We start from the raw sequence: 18146 nt of genomic DNA on the forward strand, positions 1-18146 counted from the left end.
TGTAACTTAAGAGTGATTGGCTTTAATTCAGGAAGCCCTGGGTTCAAGTTCTAGCTTGGCTACCTATTAGCAGTATGACTTGGGCTAAGTCCCTTGATTTGCTGTGGGTCTTAGATTCTATATTTTGAAATGAATGAATTTGGAGTTTGGAGGTAACTTCAAGTACTAAAAGCTCTATGAATCTGAAATGCAAATTATTTTCAGAAAACTAACTTTTCTGACCCATATAGTAGCTTCTCATTGGACATTGGGAATCACTTCCTCCATGGTCAAATGTCTGCATGAGTCTTCTTAGATTTAAATATTAATTCACCCAGATGAATTTAAATTATTCCAGGGCCATAAGTAAAAGTAACATGGGCCCAAGGGTTTGGGCAGCAGGAATGCTTAATGAAAAAGGAATTGTGTGAAATTAAGTATTTTAGTGAGTGAAATTGCCCCCCTGCCGCCACAGTGCCAAGGATAGTTCAGCGTTTTATATCCAAGCTGAGCCCCATGGCCTTTTGCCTCCAGCATGTCAATCAGAGGAGTGTTTAGAGCCCAGGGCTCAAGGGGTAAACATGCGCCCCCACCCCGCTCCCCACACTTGATCCTCCTTCAGGCAGAATTTCCCTCTCTCAGGGATGCCTGGAGCCTAGAGAACAAGGTCACTAATAATTAAGGAGGGGTGCCTGGCAGTGGAACAGGCTGGGAAGTGCCAGGAAGCCTCAAGGGAAATGAGTAGCTTCTTATAGGCAGGTTCTGAGTAATGTCCTGCAGGCTGTGGAGATGGAGCTTGACAGCTGAAAGGCTAAAAGGCAGTTCACTCCTATCCCTGCCTCAGATGATATTCAGAAGGGCTCCCCCTTCAAAGTCCTGTGAGACTTAAGTATGTACATTCTTTAAATGGTCCTGGCCCCCAGGGGCTACTGTCCCAGGGCATTGCATCTGCCTCTCTGTTCTCTCAGGCCAACTTCTCACCATTGGTCCCCAGTTTGAACTCGCAGGAGAGAGAATATGCCTAGTGGCTGTGAACCCACAAGTCCTAACATCAAAACACTATCTCAACAGGCGGTCCTTTGCAACAAATGTTGGCCTCAGACACATTCAGGGTTCATTTGTTTTTCAGGCAAGAGGATATTAATAGATCAAAAATGTTCTAACAAAGCTCCTCCTCTTCATCCTCCTCTTCTTTTCTAATATAGTAGCCCCCAATTATTGAGTACCTTCTAGGTGCCAGGCCCTTTGTAAGTACTTAATAAATGCTAAGTCTTCATAATAGTCTGATAGATAGCTACTATGATTATCCCCACTTTACAGATGAAGAAACTCACCTATGAAGGTGGCAAGTAAGTTGTCCAAAGCCACACAGGCAGCCCAGGAGCCTTGTTGTCCACTGTGCTGTCTCCTGCCATGCCCTCCACTGGGAACAAGCTTACTCTCACTGGTTAGGAACTCATTCACCCACTTAACAGACATTGTTGAGCTCCACCTTTGTGCCAGCCACCATTAAGAGAGGCAAAACCACCAAAGAGAAAGGGACACACTCCCAAGCTCTTCTCCTATCTAGCATTTTAAACGTATTTTACTACCATACCAGGCATTTACTCCTAGATGGAGAAATCTCATGCGTTATGGAGATGCTTGCTAGCTTCCAAGCCTCTGACCGCTTTCTGGGAACTACTAGCATTATTACACAGTTCTCAGATGAACATCTCTAGTGCTATAATCTCTAGTCAAAAAACTTATTATAAGCTTGTTATTCTTGCATCTACCCCAGAATCACTGCTTATAATGCAAGCAACAAAGACAGATTCCTATGGTATGTGTGGATGTTAGAGATTCTCCAGGCTGGAAGGAGCAATGGTCACTGGTTCATTTAGTCTTTTCCTCATCTGATGGCTCTCCAGGATATATATGTCTGCCAGCAAATTTGTCCCTCCTTCCTCAGCCTTGCTCCTCACTTGGCTTCCTTGATATTATGTTCTCCTGGAGTTTCTTTGCCTCTCTGGCTCTGTCTTCTTAGTCTCCTTGTGGCTTTCACTTTCTCTGCCGATACCTTAAATATCCTGGAATGATGATCTAGAATTTTCTCAAAATTCTGCTGAGAACTGGGCAAAGTATGTGGAGGAAAGGAAGAAGGTATTTCCAGTTGGGTTTGGCCTTCCTATAGAACTGTAAATCAAAAGAGGAACAACCTACATGCCCCATAGGATGAGGGGATTGGGAAGTAAGTTGTTGTCAACACAAGTGGCCATTGAAAGAGGTGATTGGGAAAACCAGATGGCCATGTGGAGAGAGGGCTACAGTTAAACAGAAGATGAAAGGAGTCAGCTACAAATCTATGTGATTACAGAAATATCAATATTAATCGAGACAGGCAGGAAACAAAATAGAGCATATAGTATTGTCAGAGGCGTTAATGGTTATGCAGAGAAACAAAAAAGAGGGACTAGGAGGACAGTAGGGATGGGAGGACTTGCAAATTTAAATAGCTTGGGTTGAAAGGCCTCACTCTGCGGAGGATACTGTTGAGTAAAGACCTGAGGAGGTGAGGGAGTGAGCCATGTAGATCCATGCAGGAAGAACTCTCCAGGCAGAGGGGACAGCCAGGGCAAGCGTTCTTAGGCAGAAGCAGTGCAAGGCAGAGAGCCCAGGGGGCTGAAACAGAGTGAGTGAGGTGGAAAGCGGTAGAAGAGAAGGTCATAGAGATGGAGTGGAGAGGTGAGAGCATCATAGGCCACTATAATGACACTGGCTGTCATTCTGAGGGAAATGGGAAGCCACTGGAGTCTTGATGCAAACAATGAGAAGACTCAGTTACATTTTAAATGGATCACTCTAGCTCCTGCATTGAGAACAGACTGAGTCATGGGGGTGGGAGGGGCAGCAGCAAGGAGACTTGGACAAGGGTCATTCAGCCCTTTGTGGCCAAACTCTCCATTCCTGAAAGTACTTTGGACTTGTTAGGGTCCTGAGGTTTGGTTCAACTCTAGAGTTGCTTCTGATAAAGAGGGAGTAATGGTTTGGGTGTCTTTATAATCAGTCTGTTCAAAGTACTTCATTTATGAGTGTGGTATGTCATGGGAGAAAAGAACTGTGCTATTTTGTTTCTAGCTGATACGAGGCCTTCTTGGAGGTGCCTAGGAGCAGAATTCCAAGTCTTCATCAGCAGGGGCCTGATGCTACCTCATACCTCTCAACATCTGAGCAGAGAGTGAATCACATGCTGGATCTCAGGGTGCACCAGCACAAAGACCCTTCTCATAAACACAGTGCTCAAATCTGTCTCTCAGTTATTACTATTTTTATAATAATTAAAGAGCTCCAGATGCTATTTACAACAAGATAATGTTAATTCTATTTATAGCTGCTTCCCTAGTACCTGACACGGTGCCTGATGTATAATATAGTGCCTAATAACTAGAAAATATTTATTGAGTAAAAAATTGAGAAAATAGAAAATATCGGAAAATAACTTCTACATGTTCCCGCTACTGCATCTCCCAGTCCACCTGCACTGTGCTGTCAACTCCACCTTTTCTCCCGTTACAATGAGTGAAGTGTTCACACTCCTGCTAAGGCCAAGTCCTCTGCTTCCACACTAAATCCCATTCCCTGTTGCCTACTCAGGTACTTTGCTTCCAAAGCTGATTGTCATGTCTCTGGCCTCATCAGCAGCATTCGACATTGTCATCACTCCCTGGTTCTTGCCACAGATACTTTGGCGTCTGGGCCAGCACTCTCTTGGTTCTTCTCTTACTTTAGCCTTCTTTGCTGGATATTTCTCATCTTCCCATGCTTTAAACATTGTTGTGCTCTGGGGCTTGGTCCTCAGTTCTCTGCCCACATTCATAGTTACAATGATGTTATATAATTTAAATGCATTGATATGTCCAAATTTATGTTTTCAGCCTGTCTCCCCTGTGAACTTCAGGCATGTATATTCAGTTGCTACTTGGCATTTCCACATGAATGTCTAAATATGTGCCTCAAACTAGAGTCTTGGTTTCCATCTCTATTCCCCCTGCAAACTGCTCCACCTTGGGTTTTTCCCATCTTAGTAAATGGCTTTCTAATATGCCAGTGCTTGAACTAAACGCCTGGAATTGTTCTTGACTGCTCTCTTTCTCTCACATCCCATATACAATCCAATTGTAAGTGTTATTGGTTGTACCTTCAAAATGTAATCACAATCTGCCACCTCCTCAAACCAGCCATTTCCTTCCTGTCTGAATTACTGCAGTGGCCTCCTAATTGGTCTCCTTACTTCTGCTCGTATCCCACAATCATCTGTTCTCTACATAGCAGTCAGTGATCCTTTAAAAACTGAAGTCATATGATGTCACTTTTGTGCTGAAAACTCTCCAAAGGCTGCCTCCTCTGACTTCATCTCTATTTCTCTCCTCCTCATTCATCTAAATCAGCCACACTAGTCTCTTTGCTGTTCCTTGAACACGTCCAGCTTGCTCCTGAATCCAGCTTTAACACATACTGTTCCTTCTGCCTGGAATGCTTTTCACCTTATCAGAGTAGAGGGATGAGAGGGCATGCTCTTACCTGCTCAACTACTCTGATAAGGTGAAATTTGAACAGTGATTTGAAGGAGGAGGGGAAGCAAGTCTTGTGGATATTTATTCAACTTACCTCTCTCAATGAAAGAAATTTGGTTATTGGCTGGATATTTGAAGATACTAAGAAATTATTAATTTTCTTTTAGGCTTGATAATGTTTTTCTGATTCTCTTTTAGAAAAAGTGTTCTGATTTCTGTTACTAGCCAGGATGGAGTAACAAACAGGTTAAAAAACAACAAAACAAAAGCAAACATAAATAATATTTTTAGGCATTGGAAATAGGCAGCACGGGACTGTGATCCCTAAGTAAAGGGAAACAAGTGAGGCAAACCATATGACCACCATGGCTTGCTTTCTGGAGGCACATTCCAGTCTGTAGTGCACGGAGAGGGATCCCAGAAGCATAGCAGCAGTCTCACTGAGTTGAAGAGACAGAATGGGGTTTTGGAAGGCTGAGGTGATTAGATGTTGTGCAGCAGAGCTCCAGAGAGAAGGGTACTATGCAAAAACAAGCAAGCAAAGAAACAAACAAACCAAAACTAAACAAACAAAAGACACCAGAAATTTAAATAGGGGTTCTTTTGAATGTTTGTTGAATACCAAGTCATGAATTCATAGAGTGAAACTCCACAAACAACTGCCAAGGAGCTAAAAGCCGAACCGTTTTCAGAGCTCACCCAGAGTGGGGAGATATTCGAGCTCTGATCATCCAGATTTGACACTCCTTGTTGATTACCCAGGGCATTCAATAGAGACCCCAGAAGTGTGTCTCTATATTACAAAGATAAACAATCTTTATAGTAAGCCTTCTCCAGATCCACTGTGAGAAAGCTTTACATGGATCAAACTCATCACAAGTGGCATAACAGCCTGTCAGAATAATGCCAAAAACTTTGAAGGAAGACAAAATCCAGAGGCTCACAACTGTAACATGCAGAGTGCCCATCATTCAACCAAAAAATTACCAAACATTTCAAGATGCAGGAAAAGGTCATCCATAATTAGAAGCAAGATTAGTCAATAGAAATCAACCCAGGAATGACAGAAATGATGGAGTTAGGAGTCAAGACTTCAAAACAGTTATTGTAAATGTGTCCAAGGATTTAAAGGAAAACACAAAAATGATGAGGAAGGAAATGGGAGATATAAAAGAGAACCAAATAAGATTTTAAGAATTGAATAATATCTGAAATGAAAAACTCACTGATTGAAATTAAAATCACAAAAACCACAGGAAAAAATATCAGCGACCGTGAAGCACAGAAAGAAAAAAGACTGATAAAAGGAAAAAGACATGTTACATTTCAGTGATATACACAAAAATATTTACAGAATAAATTTACGATAGCTGGGGTTTGTTTCAAAATAATTCAAGGTTAGAGAGAAGGGAGGTGGGGGAAGTATAGATGGAGCAAAGATTGGCCATGAATTGCTAACTGTTGAACATGAGAGATAGGTCCATGGAATTCATTATGCTCTTCTCTGGATTTTTGCATTTCCTTAAAATTATTTGTGATAAAAAATTTGAAAACATTCTCTAGGAAAGAAAAAGTAATTAGAATTTTCCTTCTGGAAAGAGGCCAATGAGAAATAAGTCCTTCCCTCTACAACACTTCTGATTTAACAGTCTTGAGTTCTGCTCTGAGGGTCAGAAGCAGGGACTAAGCTATACAAGTTGGGGTTCCTATAGCTAGAGACACATCCCTCATATTGGAATAATGCTCTGACACCCGGGAAGAGAAATATGAGGACTCAGGAGGAAGTCCTCATTCAAGAGGTTCCATTAATAGCAGCCACACCTGTTCAAGGGAAAGTATGGTTGCATTTACCAGAGTCTTCTACCTGCGATCCAAGTGGGAAAATGGGGTGGGTGGGTGATTGGTGCTGTAAATACTTTAAATTTTATTCATAAATCCAACGTGAGATTTTTTGTAAGTGCCTAGTGTTAAAATGCTCAATTTAGTTAAACAATGGCATATGTACTAGGGAGAACTGGGATAGATTCTGAATTGTGAAGTTAAGGCCACAGAACTCACTCTGTAACAAACTTTAATGTCCCTTCCCAACTTTAGTGCCAGTGACTGTGCTAAATGAGCCTTTGGTCACAGGGTTGCTGTTTTTTTTTTGTTTGTTTGTTTTCTTTTTTAGACAGAGTCTTGCTCTGTCGCCCAGGCTGGAGTGCGGTGGTGCAATGTCGGTTCATCGAAACCTCTGCCTTCCAGGTTCAAGCGATACTCCTGCCTTAGCCTCCTGAGTAGCTGGGATTACAGGCGCACACCACCATGCCTGGCTAAATTTTGTATTTTTAGTAGAGGCAGGGTTTCACCATGTTGATCAGGCTGGTCTCGAATTCCTGACCTCGTGATCCACCCCCTTCGGCCTTCCAAAGTGCTGGGTTTACAGGTGTGAGCCACTGTGCCTGGCTGGGTTGCTGGTTTTATAAAGTTCCTGGAAAGCCTGGTGGGTTGTCCTTCCTATGCCCTTTGGATAAAACCATTCATCTCATCTTCCTTTGCCTATTTAGAGATCGAATTTAGAGAGCATTTTTCCAATTGGTCTCAGCTTAGGCAGCCATAGGATGTTCTCTAGTGGTTCTACTCTTGTAGCACTCTTGGGCTATATTATTTAATTAGCACAGGTCATATGTTAGGTTACCTTTTCAAGTATTTGTTCTATTGTGATTTTGTTGATTGATGGCACAGACACGTTGACCCTGAATACATTTTGACTCATTGTTTGTGAATATAAACATAATGAAAATTATACCAATATTAAAATTTTTGCTCAGAAAGCAAAATCTAAGGTGAATACCATTAAGCCAGTTGAATTATTTGATCAAGTCTTGATACCGTATTAATTTTTTGTCTTTTTTATCTTCTGTTTTGCTTGTTTTACTTAAAATATTCCCATCAAATTCACATATTTTTGATGTAAATCTTAAAATTTATTGATAAGGTTTATATACAGAGTCACTGATTTTAGTTTTTGTGATTTTTAATTTTTTCCTACTCAGACTGATTTTTTTTTTAACCAACCAGTTTTGTAGTTTTCAGTGTCGGAAAAATCTATAACACATTTTGCCACGTTCAATTTTAGTCACTGCCAGTTTTATTTTGTTTTGAATATTCCTTCTAGTAATGGTTCTCGTAAATTGGGTAAAAGACAGCCTTTCTTAGTTAATCAATGAGGAAATTGGGAACAATTTCCTTGGCAGCTCCAGTGGCAGACTGTGGCAGCATGAAATACCACTACAAGAGGAATTTCATAGCCTTTTAGTACACCCACTTACACAAATAACAAGAAAATGTTACTCCCGTAAAATTTTAGATGTATATTTATTATCACAATTCTACTATATACGAATATTTAATGATAACAGAAATATCTTTCAAGCTATGAAATTTTGTGCCCTTTTTTAGAATCTGAACTTGTTTTCTTAAGGCTTCCGGTAGACTATATTTAAATGATCAAAATAATATGTTTCCCCATGAAACTACTTTCAATACATGTATAATGAATGTTCAATATATGTACTTAAAAAATTTCTGTCCCCCGCCGCCCCAAACATTTCCTTTCAAAATTGGAATTTGTATACAGGTCTGTGTATCTTAAAGACAGAAGTTGACTCTGACTTTCTTGTTGGTCATCCACTCACCATTTTGTCTATCAGGAGTACACTGAAGAGGAGAGGGAGAAATTCAGAAGTCAGAGTTTAATAATGTCCTACTATAATTAGCAAGGAGAGAATAAAAATAGAGTGACTTGCTTACCTAAGACCCACTTCATAATGAGCATTTCTGTCCAGGAGAACTGTGTGGTTTTCACTCTGAAGATTTGTTTTGGGTAGTCTGTGAAGGTTTCGTTGGGCAGGGTTTTAACACCTTCAAATCGGTCAGATGCATTCACAACTAATAATCCCAAGAAGATTGTAAAAGAAACTGCATGAGCTACAAACTTCATGAAAGGGCTCCTCAGGGTTCGTCCTAGCTGGAAAGAAAACGTGTGCAAGACATGTTAAACTGGCTCTAGGTGGATGTAGGTCTTTCTTTATAACATCGCTTTCACCAAAGTTTAACCAGAGAATCCTTCGTCTTGGACAGAAACTGCTAACTGAACCCATACAACATTTTTTCTTGAACTATTATGTGAGATGCTGCTTGACCAAACTTATTTGGTCAATATTTTCCTATTTAGAAGACTTAGTGGGAGGGCTAAGAGAAATTGATAGAACACACCTGACATAATCATCATGCTACATCTAATTGCACTGATACCTCCAACTGCATGGATATGAAAAAATAATGTCTGCATAAAGTTCACAATTTTAAAAAATGTACTTTGAGTGCTCGGATTTTGTTTAATCTACTCACTTGGGCTTCAGTCTAAGGGTATTTGTTCTCAACCTTTCTTGTATGTTGATACATTTATTTAAAGCTATACATTTCTCACTAGGTACTGCTTTAGCTGTATTCTCCTAAATTTTCACTTGTAGCATTTTCATTGACATTCTGTTATAAATATTTTATAAATTATATTTTGATTTCATTTTTAACTCAAGGATTATTTCATTTCCAGACATAGAGGACTTTTTTTCTCCCTGCTTTAAAAAATTTGAATTTTATTGCAGCATCTTTATAGAACATAGCCTCTATGATGGTATTCTAAAATTCATTGAGGTTTTCCTTTTGGCCTAGTGCCTGAAATGTCACAAGCTGGAAATGGTCCAAAAGATGCCCTATTAGGAGCAAATACTAGTCACATCTTCTTTATCTCATGGCACCCCATCCAAAGGCCACTTGGATCTTTGGGATCGAATTGAGGGCTGCACATTGAGTACTTGCCAACCTCCTGTTAATGAACTCAGTTGGGACTCTTCCAGCTCATTGCCCTCATCTAAGCACCAAGCCCTACCCCTCATCCAGGTACAATAATAAGGCAAGAACAAAGAGGAACATCTTTTCTGAAGCTCAGTTCCTTTTCCAAGGTAGATATTCAATTATAACCAGTGACTGATTACTTGACATTCACATTCTGCCTCATTCAGGAGTCCTAGAGTGAAATGTTACCCAGGAGATAGACTGTTGCTTCAACAGAAGATCAATTACAGGGCCTTCTCTAAGTAGAATTTTCCTAGTCACATATGTTCAGCACAACATTTATAAATCAGATGGTTTGAGAATGTTCTTTTAATGTGCTTCAGTATGTTAATCATCCACTTTAATTATTGTAGTTATTAGCATAACATTATTATGATTCTGATGCTATAGAACCCATTTATTAAAATAAAGTATTAGTTTTTATCTTTTTTAAAAATCTAGGTTTTAAAAAATATCCAAGCATTAGGAGTCCCTGCTTGTGTTAGAATTCATCTGCATATTGTCATATGACACTAGGAATAACTTCAGAAATATAAAGAGATGTTTATCTGACAATAGGCCCACAAATATTTTACAATAACATTTCTGTATAATGTTTATTACTTACAAAAATAGGGACTGTAGATTATTTTTGGCAATAGACAGATGTGCTAGTTATAGAATGCAGTGGCATTCTATAGGGCACTGAAGGTGATAGAGATAGAGATAAAATGTAAGGACAAATAAAACATTTTTATATAAATTCAGTAAAAACTGAATTAAACCATGTCTCTTTTTTATTTATATGATATTAAATAGCTAGTTTGAAGTTTTTGACATTTTAGCAAATGGTGTTAGCATCTTGGAGCCCCATTTCCCAACCAGGACCTTGGGATATTTTGGCATATCCAGGAGACAGCCTTAGGTAGTCATCACATTGTTTCTTGTCACTGTGTCCTGACTGAGCTGGTGATGAGAGGTGAGGGGAGATGGAGAATGACTGCAGGGAGGAGAATAGAGCATGAGGAGAGGGGAGACTGAAGAGAGGGCAAGGGATACCAGGTCTTGTGTATCCCAGCAAGGTTTCAAGAATGTTAGAAAAAGCTGGGGAACTCTGAGATAGACACAGCTCTTAAGGGGTCCATTTTCCCCATCCTTTATCTGTGGGCTCTACCTAATATCTTCAGTGATAATCTGGATGAGGATATGGGGTATACCTCTCCAACTTCTCACCCAGGTGAGGCACCTGATTGCTGGAATTTGTATGTAGCTGCACCCAAGCTGGCTTTGGGTTTCCCCAGAAGACCTGGTTTAAGGAATTTAATATTCGTTTTGTTACCTCCTTCAAGCTGTTATCTTCTAGAAGAAGATGAATCTGCAAAAATTATTATATTTACTATAAACCATAATAAAAAGTCCTGATAATGCCTTTTGGTGATTTGATGGAAAGTTACCCTGGGCTCAGTTCCCACTTGATCTAGGTCATAGGGAGGAAAAGTGAGGTTGGGAATTGATATTCTTTTCCTATACTTCTGGGTTTGAATGCATCTTTTTATCTGGTAAAACTTTGATAAAGGTCAAATGAGATCCAGTCATTTCAATGGTTTCCTTTTTCTTTATTTGTAAAATTCCCTATTTGACTCACACAGATAATTTTTGAAGTAAATTACCTTTGGGGAAAATTTCCTCCATTTGCAAGGCCATCAGATGAGCCAAAAGAAAGGAGAAAAGTCAACCAATATATGCCAGCAGCTCTTAGCTGCAGAATCGTTAAAGCTGGGTCAGGTATCAGCGTTAGGTGTAAAAAGAGATGAAGATGTGGGCCTTAGCCTGCTGTGCCTGGAGTGCAGAACTGAGGAGCCCAAAAAATGTGGGCTAAAGCAGTTCAGTCATTACTAGGACCTTATGAGCTGAGAACACATCAGGAAATTAAAGCTTGTAGAACTGAAGTCTCTGGCTCACCTGAAGCTTCCTGGCCACTATTCTTTGGCTCTGAGAAATATATGAATGTCAAAGCAACTGAATAGTGCCCCTGAATTGGCTCCAAGGAAATTGCCTTCATGGACCTTTGGGGTGGGCACCTGTGTTTACTGGTCAGCACCAACTCTGTGTTCCATGCCACTGGGCTCTTAGCCCCCACAAGTGTAAGCACCTAAGTGGTACCTGGATGTGTGAGTCCCCACATCCCAAAAATATAGCCCTGTGGCTGTGATTGTGGTAGATCACTTAGAAAAGGTTTCCAGCATCTTCCTAATCTTTTATGACAGAGTCTCCTTCACCAAATGCTACTCTCGCTTTCCACTGGGTGCCATGGTCTTAAGCAAGGGCCTGGTTTACAAGTTAGAAACTGAGTGAAAGCAAACTTGGATTAATCATTCCCAAAAGAATCATGCACAGCTTTGGGGTTGGGTGATTCTCAAATGTTAGCGAGATCCTGGTTAAATTAGAGGCAGATCCTCAAGATGCTCCCCCTGAAACTCTTATTCAAAATGTCTAACATAGGGCTCAGGATTTTTCCCTTTTATGATGGGGTGGGATAGTGGTGGTGTTTACTGGGTGCCTGTAATCAGTGTTCTTACATTACAATGTCAATCTACACATTGTAACGACTTGATATTTCTCCACACATTTCAATGTGAATCCACACTTTGTCCTGGGGGCTGAAGAGGGATTTACAAAGTAGGACTCCGATGAAAGAAAAGGAAGGGACAGAGTTTGTCATCTGGTTGTTTTGACTTCTTTCTAAAAAAGTCCTACCAACTTTTAAGATCTAAATCAAGTCCATTTCAAGGTCGGTTAGTCAGCAGCTAAGATGTTTATGTTAGGCGTTGAAGGTTGTAATGGTGCTCGTGTAACTAGAGGGATGTGTGTGTGCGCGCACACGTGGGCGGTGCATTTGCATGCAGCCATTAAGTGCAGATCTCTGGAGCCAGAGACTCTAGGTTTAAACCACAGCTTCATATATTTTTTTAAAAACAAGTTATTTAATCCCTTAGTGTTTCAGTTTCTTCTTTTATAAAATGGGGATAAAAATAGTGCCAACTGCATAGGGTCAATGTAAGCAATGCATTATTTAATACACACAACGCAGTTAGAACAGTGCCTGGTATATGGGAAGTACTCAATATATGGCACTGGAGGGTCTCAGGGCATTCTCCTAAGAGGAATCTTAAAATAAACTTCACACAAAGGTGGACCCAAACAGAGTCCTTATGTCTTTATGCCACGAGCCTGTTTGGGATATCTCTTATAGACAGCCTGTTGTGCTATCTATATGCAACACGATGCTGGGCACTAGAGGTGAAAGAGATAAAACAAGCTGTAAGAGTTGGATCTTCCCTTCAAAGTTGCTGATTTTCTAGTGTGGAGAGACACAGGCTAAAAAGTGTGATAGGAAATAGATGGAGAGATGGGGAGAAATGTTGCAGGGCTCAGCCTGGGCTAAGTCTGGGCTAAGTCTGAAAGTGATCAGCTTCCGGCACTCTTTAATCCTATCTCAGCAGGGTGACAGGTGCCGGACTAGCCTTTTGGACTTGGGAACAGAAGCATTGGTGACATAAGAGCACCGATGCTGTATTTCCTGACACAAATTTCCTCTCCATGGCTATGCTTCAAAAATTGTGTTGTGATTTTCTTTAATCGAGTGTAGCTCTCTGGTAGAGATAAATGTGGAGAAACAGAGGTCTCTGGAGGTGCTCTCCTCTCCTGGTTGGCCCCTGAACCACATGGTTTGAGGACCCCTTTCAAGTCATTTCAGCTTTGGTAAGGCAAAGCAGAGATCTTTCAAAGCTGCCCACTCACTCACGCCTTCCTTACTAGATATTCATGTTTGGGATGGTGAAGAGGGGGTACCAACTTTATATTTCTCCGAGCAAGGGTTATGGCAGTAAGGACTGATAGATTGCACACTACAAAGATACAAGGTTGGATTCTAAAGTTGTTTACAGTTCCTCCTGCCTGAGTCCTGGGGCAAATTTTGAAGATAATTGGAACAGTTATAGTTAACAGGTAATAGACAAGGTCAGCTTCTCCTTCCCTGTTATAATTAAAACTGTTGCAGTTCCTCAGCATTTTCATGATGCTGGCTTCTGCCACATCATATAGAGACACTGTTTGAACCTTTGAAGATGACTGTTATTTATTCTTTTGGCTCTGAGATCTTAACAGGCAAACAATCTAACTTACACATCAGAATAGGATAGCAAAGGATGGAAACAGCTTAGGCAGCTATAAAGACCCTTTGACATTGGAGTCCTTGTTGAGAGAATAAAGAACTCTTTAGGCAAACAGAGACCTAACTGCTGTGCATCCATAGGGATTAGAATTCACTGGTCTCCCAGTGGGCTGCCTGAGCTCAACTAAGTTGGTGATGACAATGAGAAATGATAAACAGAATCACTGTTCTTTCTCTTGACCCAGATGAACCTGTCCCATGCTCCAGGCCTGCATTTATCATTATACGTAGCCATCTGTGACTTGGTTATCCTCTTCAACCAACATGTTAGTAAGCTGAACTTCTGTTGACACCTTTCACCTTGTAATTTCCTTATTTAACTGTCTTTCTTAGGGACCCTCAGAAACAATATAAAAATAGAATTGACAGCCTTGATAATTCAATAGGAAAGAAATGATGCAGTCATTATGGCTGGCTAATCAAGTAATTTTGATGCTCCTAATAGTCTCTAAATTAGGGCAACAACTATTAGGAAGTAAATGCACCATTGGGTTGGAAACAGAAATCTCAACATTTACTAGACATTGATGGGCATTAGTTAGTTGACGAAGTTTGCAAGTGACATTTTATGAATACATTTATAAAATAATATCAAGGTCTAAGTTTTCAGAAAGAGGTGTAATAATGTCATTAGAATGAGATCTCTGAAATGACATTGTCCTTTTCCTGGAATTACAGATATAGACAGATGTAAAGTCAGTGACCCCTCAGGAGGAGGGCTGCCAGCCCATTAACAGACTTCGCCATTGCCCTCCTTTTGGGAAGACATGGTTTTTCTGGGCATCAGGAACCCTTAGAGGGGCTGGTTTTGTCACATGGCAGATGTGACCTCTCTGTAATTCCCAGTAATATCTCTGCCAAAGTTGAAACGATTTCTTTCTAAATGGTGAAAGGAAAGACTAAAAATATCTTGACTGTTTTATCTGTCCTTTGGCTACCTCAGAGCAAGTTCAACAGCTCTTTAATGAGGGAATCTTTGCTTGTAATGAGCAGTGCCACCAAGAGTCATCTCATGCCACAGACTCAGTTATCGACATGCCCTCTACTGCACTGAGCTCAGACTTGGAATCTAGAAAGTGTACAGAAGTGACAAGTGGCTTAATGATCAGCTCATGTCTATCTTGAGTTTCTTTTTTCTTTTTTTAGTCTTAATGGAACTTCTGGGGGCACCAAATGTCAATCACATGAGTATCTAAACAGAGGTGAGGAAACCCCTGTTATGGACCAAACTTCCCTGCAACTGTTTCCTCCAGAGTGTTCCAGAAAACTGCCATAGGTCTGACCCCTACATCCCAGGTGCTATTACCTTCCTGGATTTACTAGGCCCAAGAAATTCTAGAAATCCCTCTCTGCAACCACACACTTTTTAATGGGATCACATCTGCATATGTACCAAGATTCCTCTCAGAGCTACCAGAAATCTAAACAATTTAGTCAGCAACTACTCTTTCTGAGTCTTTTCCCGGGCCACTAGGCAGTCAGAGGCAAGCCAGTTTGCTCCTGTTGGCTAGTCCCAGGTTCCTGGAAGCTGTCACATTTAGCTTTGCAGCAAAAGTGAGGATTGGCAGCACTTTCTCCACAAAGTTGCTGTTATTTTAATGATTGAACAGCCTAGAATTTGTTCTGGGGCTCAGAGAAAGTGAAGTTAAGTGTCCCTACTCACTGGGGCTCTGGGTGAAGGCAACTTACAGTACAGACTGTGCCTAAAACCCATGACCAGCTTCAAGCCAGCTTTAAATCTGGTTAGTTTTTTCACCCACTGTGTTTTTTCAGTTCATAATGAAGGACAGAAAAAAATTGCCTTTACCTACATATATATTACTTGGGAAATTCTGATCTGAAAGTGCCTGGCATGATAAACTGCCATAGAAGCAAAATCCTCAATAGATGTAAGGTTGAATACTGTAAAAGTTCAGTAAGAGGGCTTCCATTTTTAATACTGCTCTCCAGAAGAAGGATTTGGGGACTTGACCTCTCTCTGTGACCCTGTACCTACTGTGAGGCAGTCAGTTCATTGACTGTCTGGTTAGGTGGCCTCACCAGCAGCCCCGAAGTCTCGCAGCTGTCATTCTGGTATGAGTTACTCCTAAGTGGAGTTGACAAGAGGGTTGGTTCACTGGTGACACTTTTATTAACCACATTACCTGATCAAATTGCCTATGGAACTAATCTCCCTGTAGTCATATTTCTCCTACTGAATGTTGATTACCTAAGCTTAATTCCTTTTTAAATGTATCACTAGGTAAATGCAGCTTTGGAACCTTTAGTGACAATCTTAAACCCATGAAACATACTTCAAAATTTCTGCATGGTTTGGTCTTAAAAGCACTGACTCTTCCCCGAAGCTGGAGTGCTGTTACTTTCTACGGCTTTGACTCATGTGACTGGGATGTGGGGATGGTGGAGCCGGTAGTAGGGCAGCTTGGCACCTGCAGGTTCCACTCCTTCCATCACTGGTGGGCACTGGACACTCCCCCTCAGGGAAATAACACTCCTTTTGAGCTCTTCTTCTCTTTCCTTTGCCTTTTTCCTTCCTGCAACCTAATTAGCTGCCCATGTGAGCCAGAACCTCATCGAAGGGGCCAGGAAAACTAGGAAGATGTTGCAATGCGTCTGCAGTGCCCCAGCATGAGCTGTGTTTGACTCCCAGCCTACTAGTCATTTCTCTTTTCTGGACCTACTTCATAAAGCATACATGTCATAATGTAATTAAGGCTGTGAAATGAGATATTCCATGAAAAGGGCTTAGAGAAGAGAAACTACTCAAATGTTAGCTATTACTATTACCATGATTCTAATTATTATACTGTGGGTTTGGAGGACATGCTTAGGACATTGCATAATTAGAAGAAGAAAAGTGTCTTTATTCTCAATTCTGTTACTGATCTTTTCAAATTATGCCTCTCGTGTTTAAAATTTTATTGCTCCTCTCTGTCTTTGAAAAAAAAAAAGATTTAAAAAAGCACGTCTTAACATTTTTCCTTTTATGTGGTTTCCTACTTTCACCAGGTATCTCAGGAATATTTTCTTTAAATATGGGAAAAAATCAGCTGCTAATTTGAACAAAATGGATTTCAGATCATGCTAAGAAGAGAGAAGAAATAACCGCAAACGACATGCACCTTAAGCAGTCTGTACCTTGCTGCACGGAGCAATCCAATAGGCTATGGCGAGAAAAGGGAGGCCTATGGAGACTCCAAAGACAGCCAGGAATTTCACAGCGATAGACTGTTGACGTAAGCCTGAGAGATTTTCATACCACATGGTAAGCAATTGCTGCTGACAGTTAGGATGAGCAACGAACTGTAAAAACAAAACAAAAACAAAAACAAAACGCAAACAGGAAAATGGCATTGATAGCACTTGAACAGTATACAACCTAGGAGTAGCTGGGGGCTGAAATGCTCCACCTGGGGGGTGGTTGAGGAACCTGCAGTGGGTGGGGATGAGGCGTAGGAAGGGGGCCTTCTGACTTGGGGATGCTAAGGAACTTTGTGCTGTGGCCAGAGTCCTTGCAAGACTGGCTGAATTCACACTTTGCAAACTGGGCCTAGAAAAGTCTAAGGCACAGAAAATGGAAGTCAGCTTTTTGGTACATGCTTATCTTCAATTCAGGCTGTTCAGCTGATCAAGGGAGACTTATCTCTGGGCAGAGTTCACTTGGGAAGGAACACAGAGGAATGGATGGAGCATGAATGGGGTTTTGGAGTCAGACATGGGTGTGAATTTTGTTCTACCCCCTACTAGCTGGGTGACCTTGGGACAGTTACTTAACCTCTCTGAGCTTTAATATTCTTATCTGCAAAACAGAGCTTATCACATTGTCTTGGAGGATTAAATGACATTGTAAAAAAAAAAAAATCCCCTCTCTTTACCTATGTAGTCTAAGGAAAAATGCTTACAGTGTTTCCAGAGGATGTGTTAAAACTCCTCAATATTTTCTCACTGGATCCCAGTGGTGTTGGGCTTGAATCCAGTTTTTTTGTGGCGTGATGGAGCACCGCCACATTGGATCCTCCACGGAGTAGCTTCCTTCTGGGACATCACACACCCTTCTTACCACTACTTCTCTCTCTTGGAACTGTTCTGCCCTAATGCTTAGGTTACAAGACAGACCTCTTGTGGCCATTTTCTATTGTGTGGCCATGTCCTGCCCTCACCCCTGGATTCAGCTTATTGGACTAGGAGTGGAACCCTGACCTAAACTGGGCCTATCAGGTTTTCTTTCCTGCGTGTTTAGGACTATGTTGAGAGAGGCAGTCTATTTATTTAGTAGAGAGTTAACATGTAACCTTGGACGATCTGGGTAGCTATCTTCCACTTTATGGACTAAGTAGCAAAACAAGTCTGTTGAAAGCAGAAAGAGAATGGTGTGCAGAAAGAGGCTGAGCTAGTGTTTGACCTCTTTAGGGCCCAGCTCCACTCTACCCATGTGGTCCATGAGACACTTTTATATTCATAAACAAAATGTTTTGTTTTTTGCTTGATCCAGCATATTGGCT

General features: G+C 40.9%; 1 protein-coding gene and 1 long non-coding RNA gene across 3 annotated transcripts in view; one reads left to right on the plus strand and one right to left on the minus strand.

Moving 5' to 3' along the window:
• The window catches only part of TRPC7 (transient receptor potential cation channel subfamily C member 7), a 152934-nt gene that overhangs the window by 45272 nt on the left and 89516 nt on the right, over positions 1-18146 (minus strand). Inside the window, exons 4-5 of one of the 2 annotated variants that reach the window (XM_003829246.4) lie at positions 16783-16947; positions 8325-8541 (exon numbers count right to left, since the gene is read on the minus strand). In XM_003829246.4, coding sequence (XP_003829294.1) covers positions 8325-8541; positions 16783-16947 — 382 coding nt within the window. The remainder of the gene's footprint in view (positions 1-8324; positions 8542-16782; positions 16948-18146) is intronic. The other variant, XM_063604232.1, reaches the window with a different exon arrangement.
• LOC130541547 (uncharacterized) overlaps positions 1-18146 on the plus strand; it is an 89387-nt gene that overhangs the window by 31266 nt on the left and 39975 nt on the right. The gene's annotated exons all lie outside the window — the stretch shown is intronic.

Source organism: Pan paniscus, chromosome 4, assembly GCF_029289425.2.
Source record: "Pan paniscus chromosome 4, NHGRI_mPanPan1-v2.0_pri, whole genome shotgun sequence".
Lineage (NCBI taxonomy): Eukaryota > Metazoa > Chordata > Mammalia > Primates > Hominidae > Pan > Pan paniscus.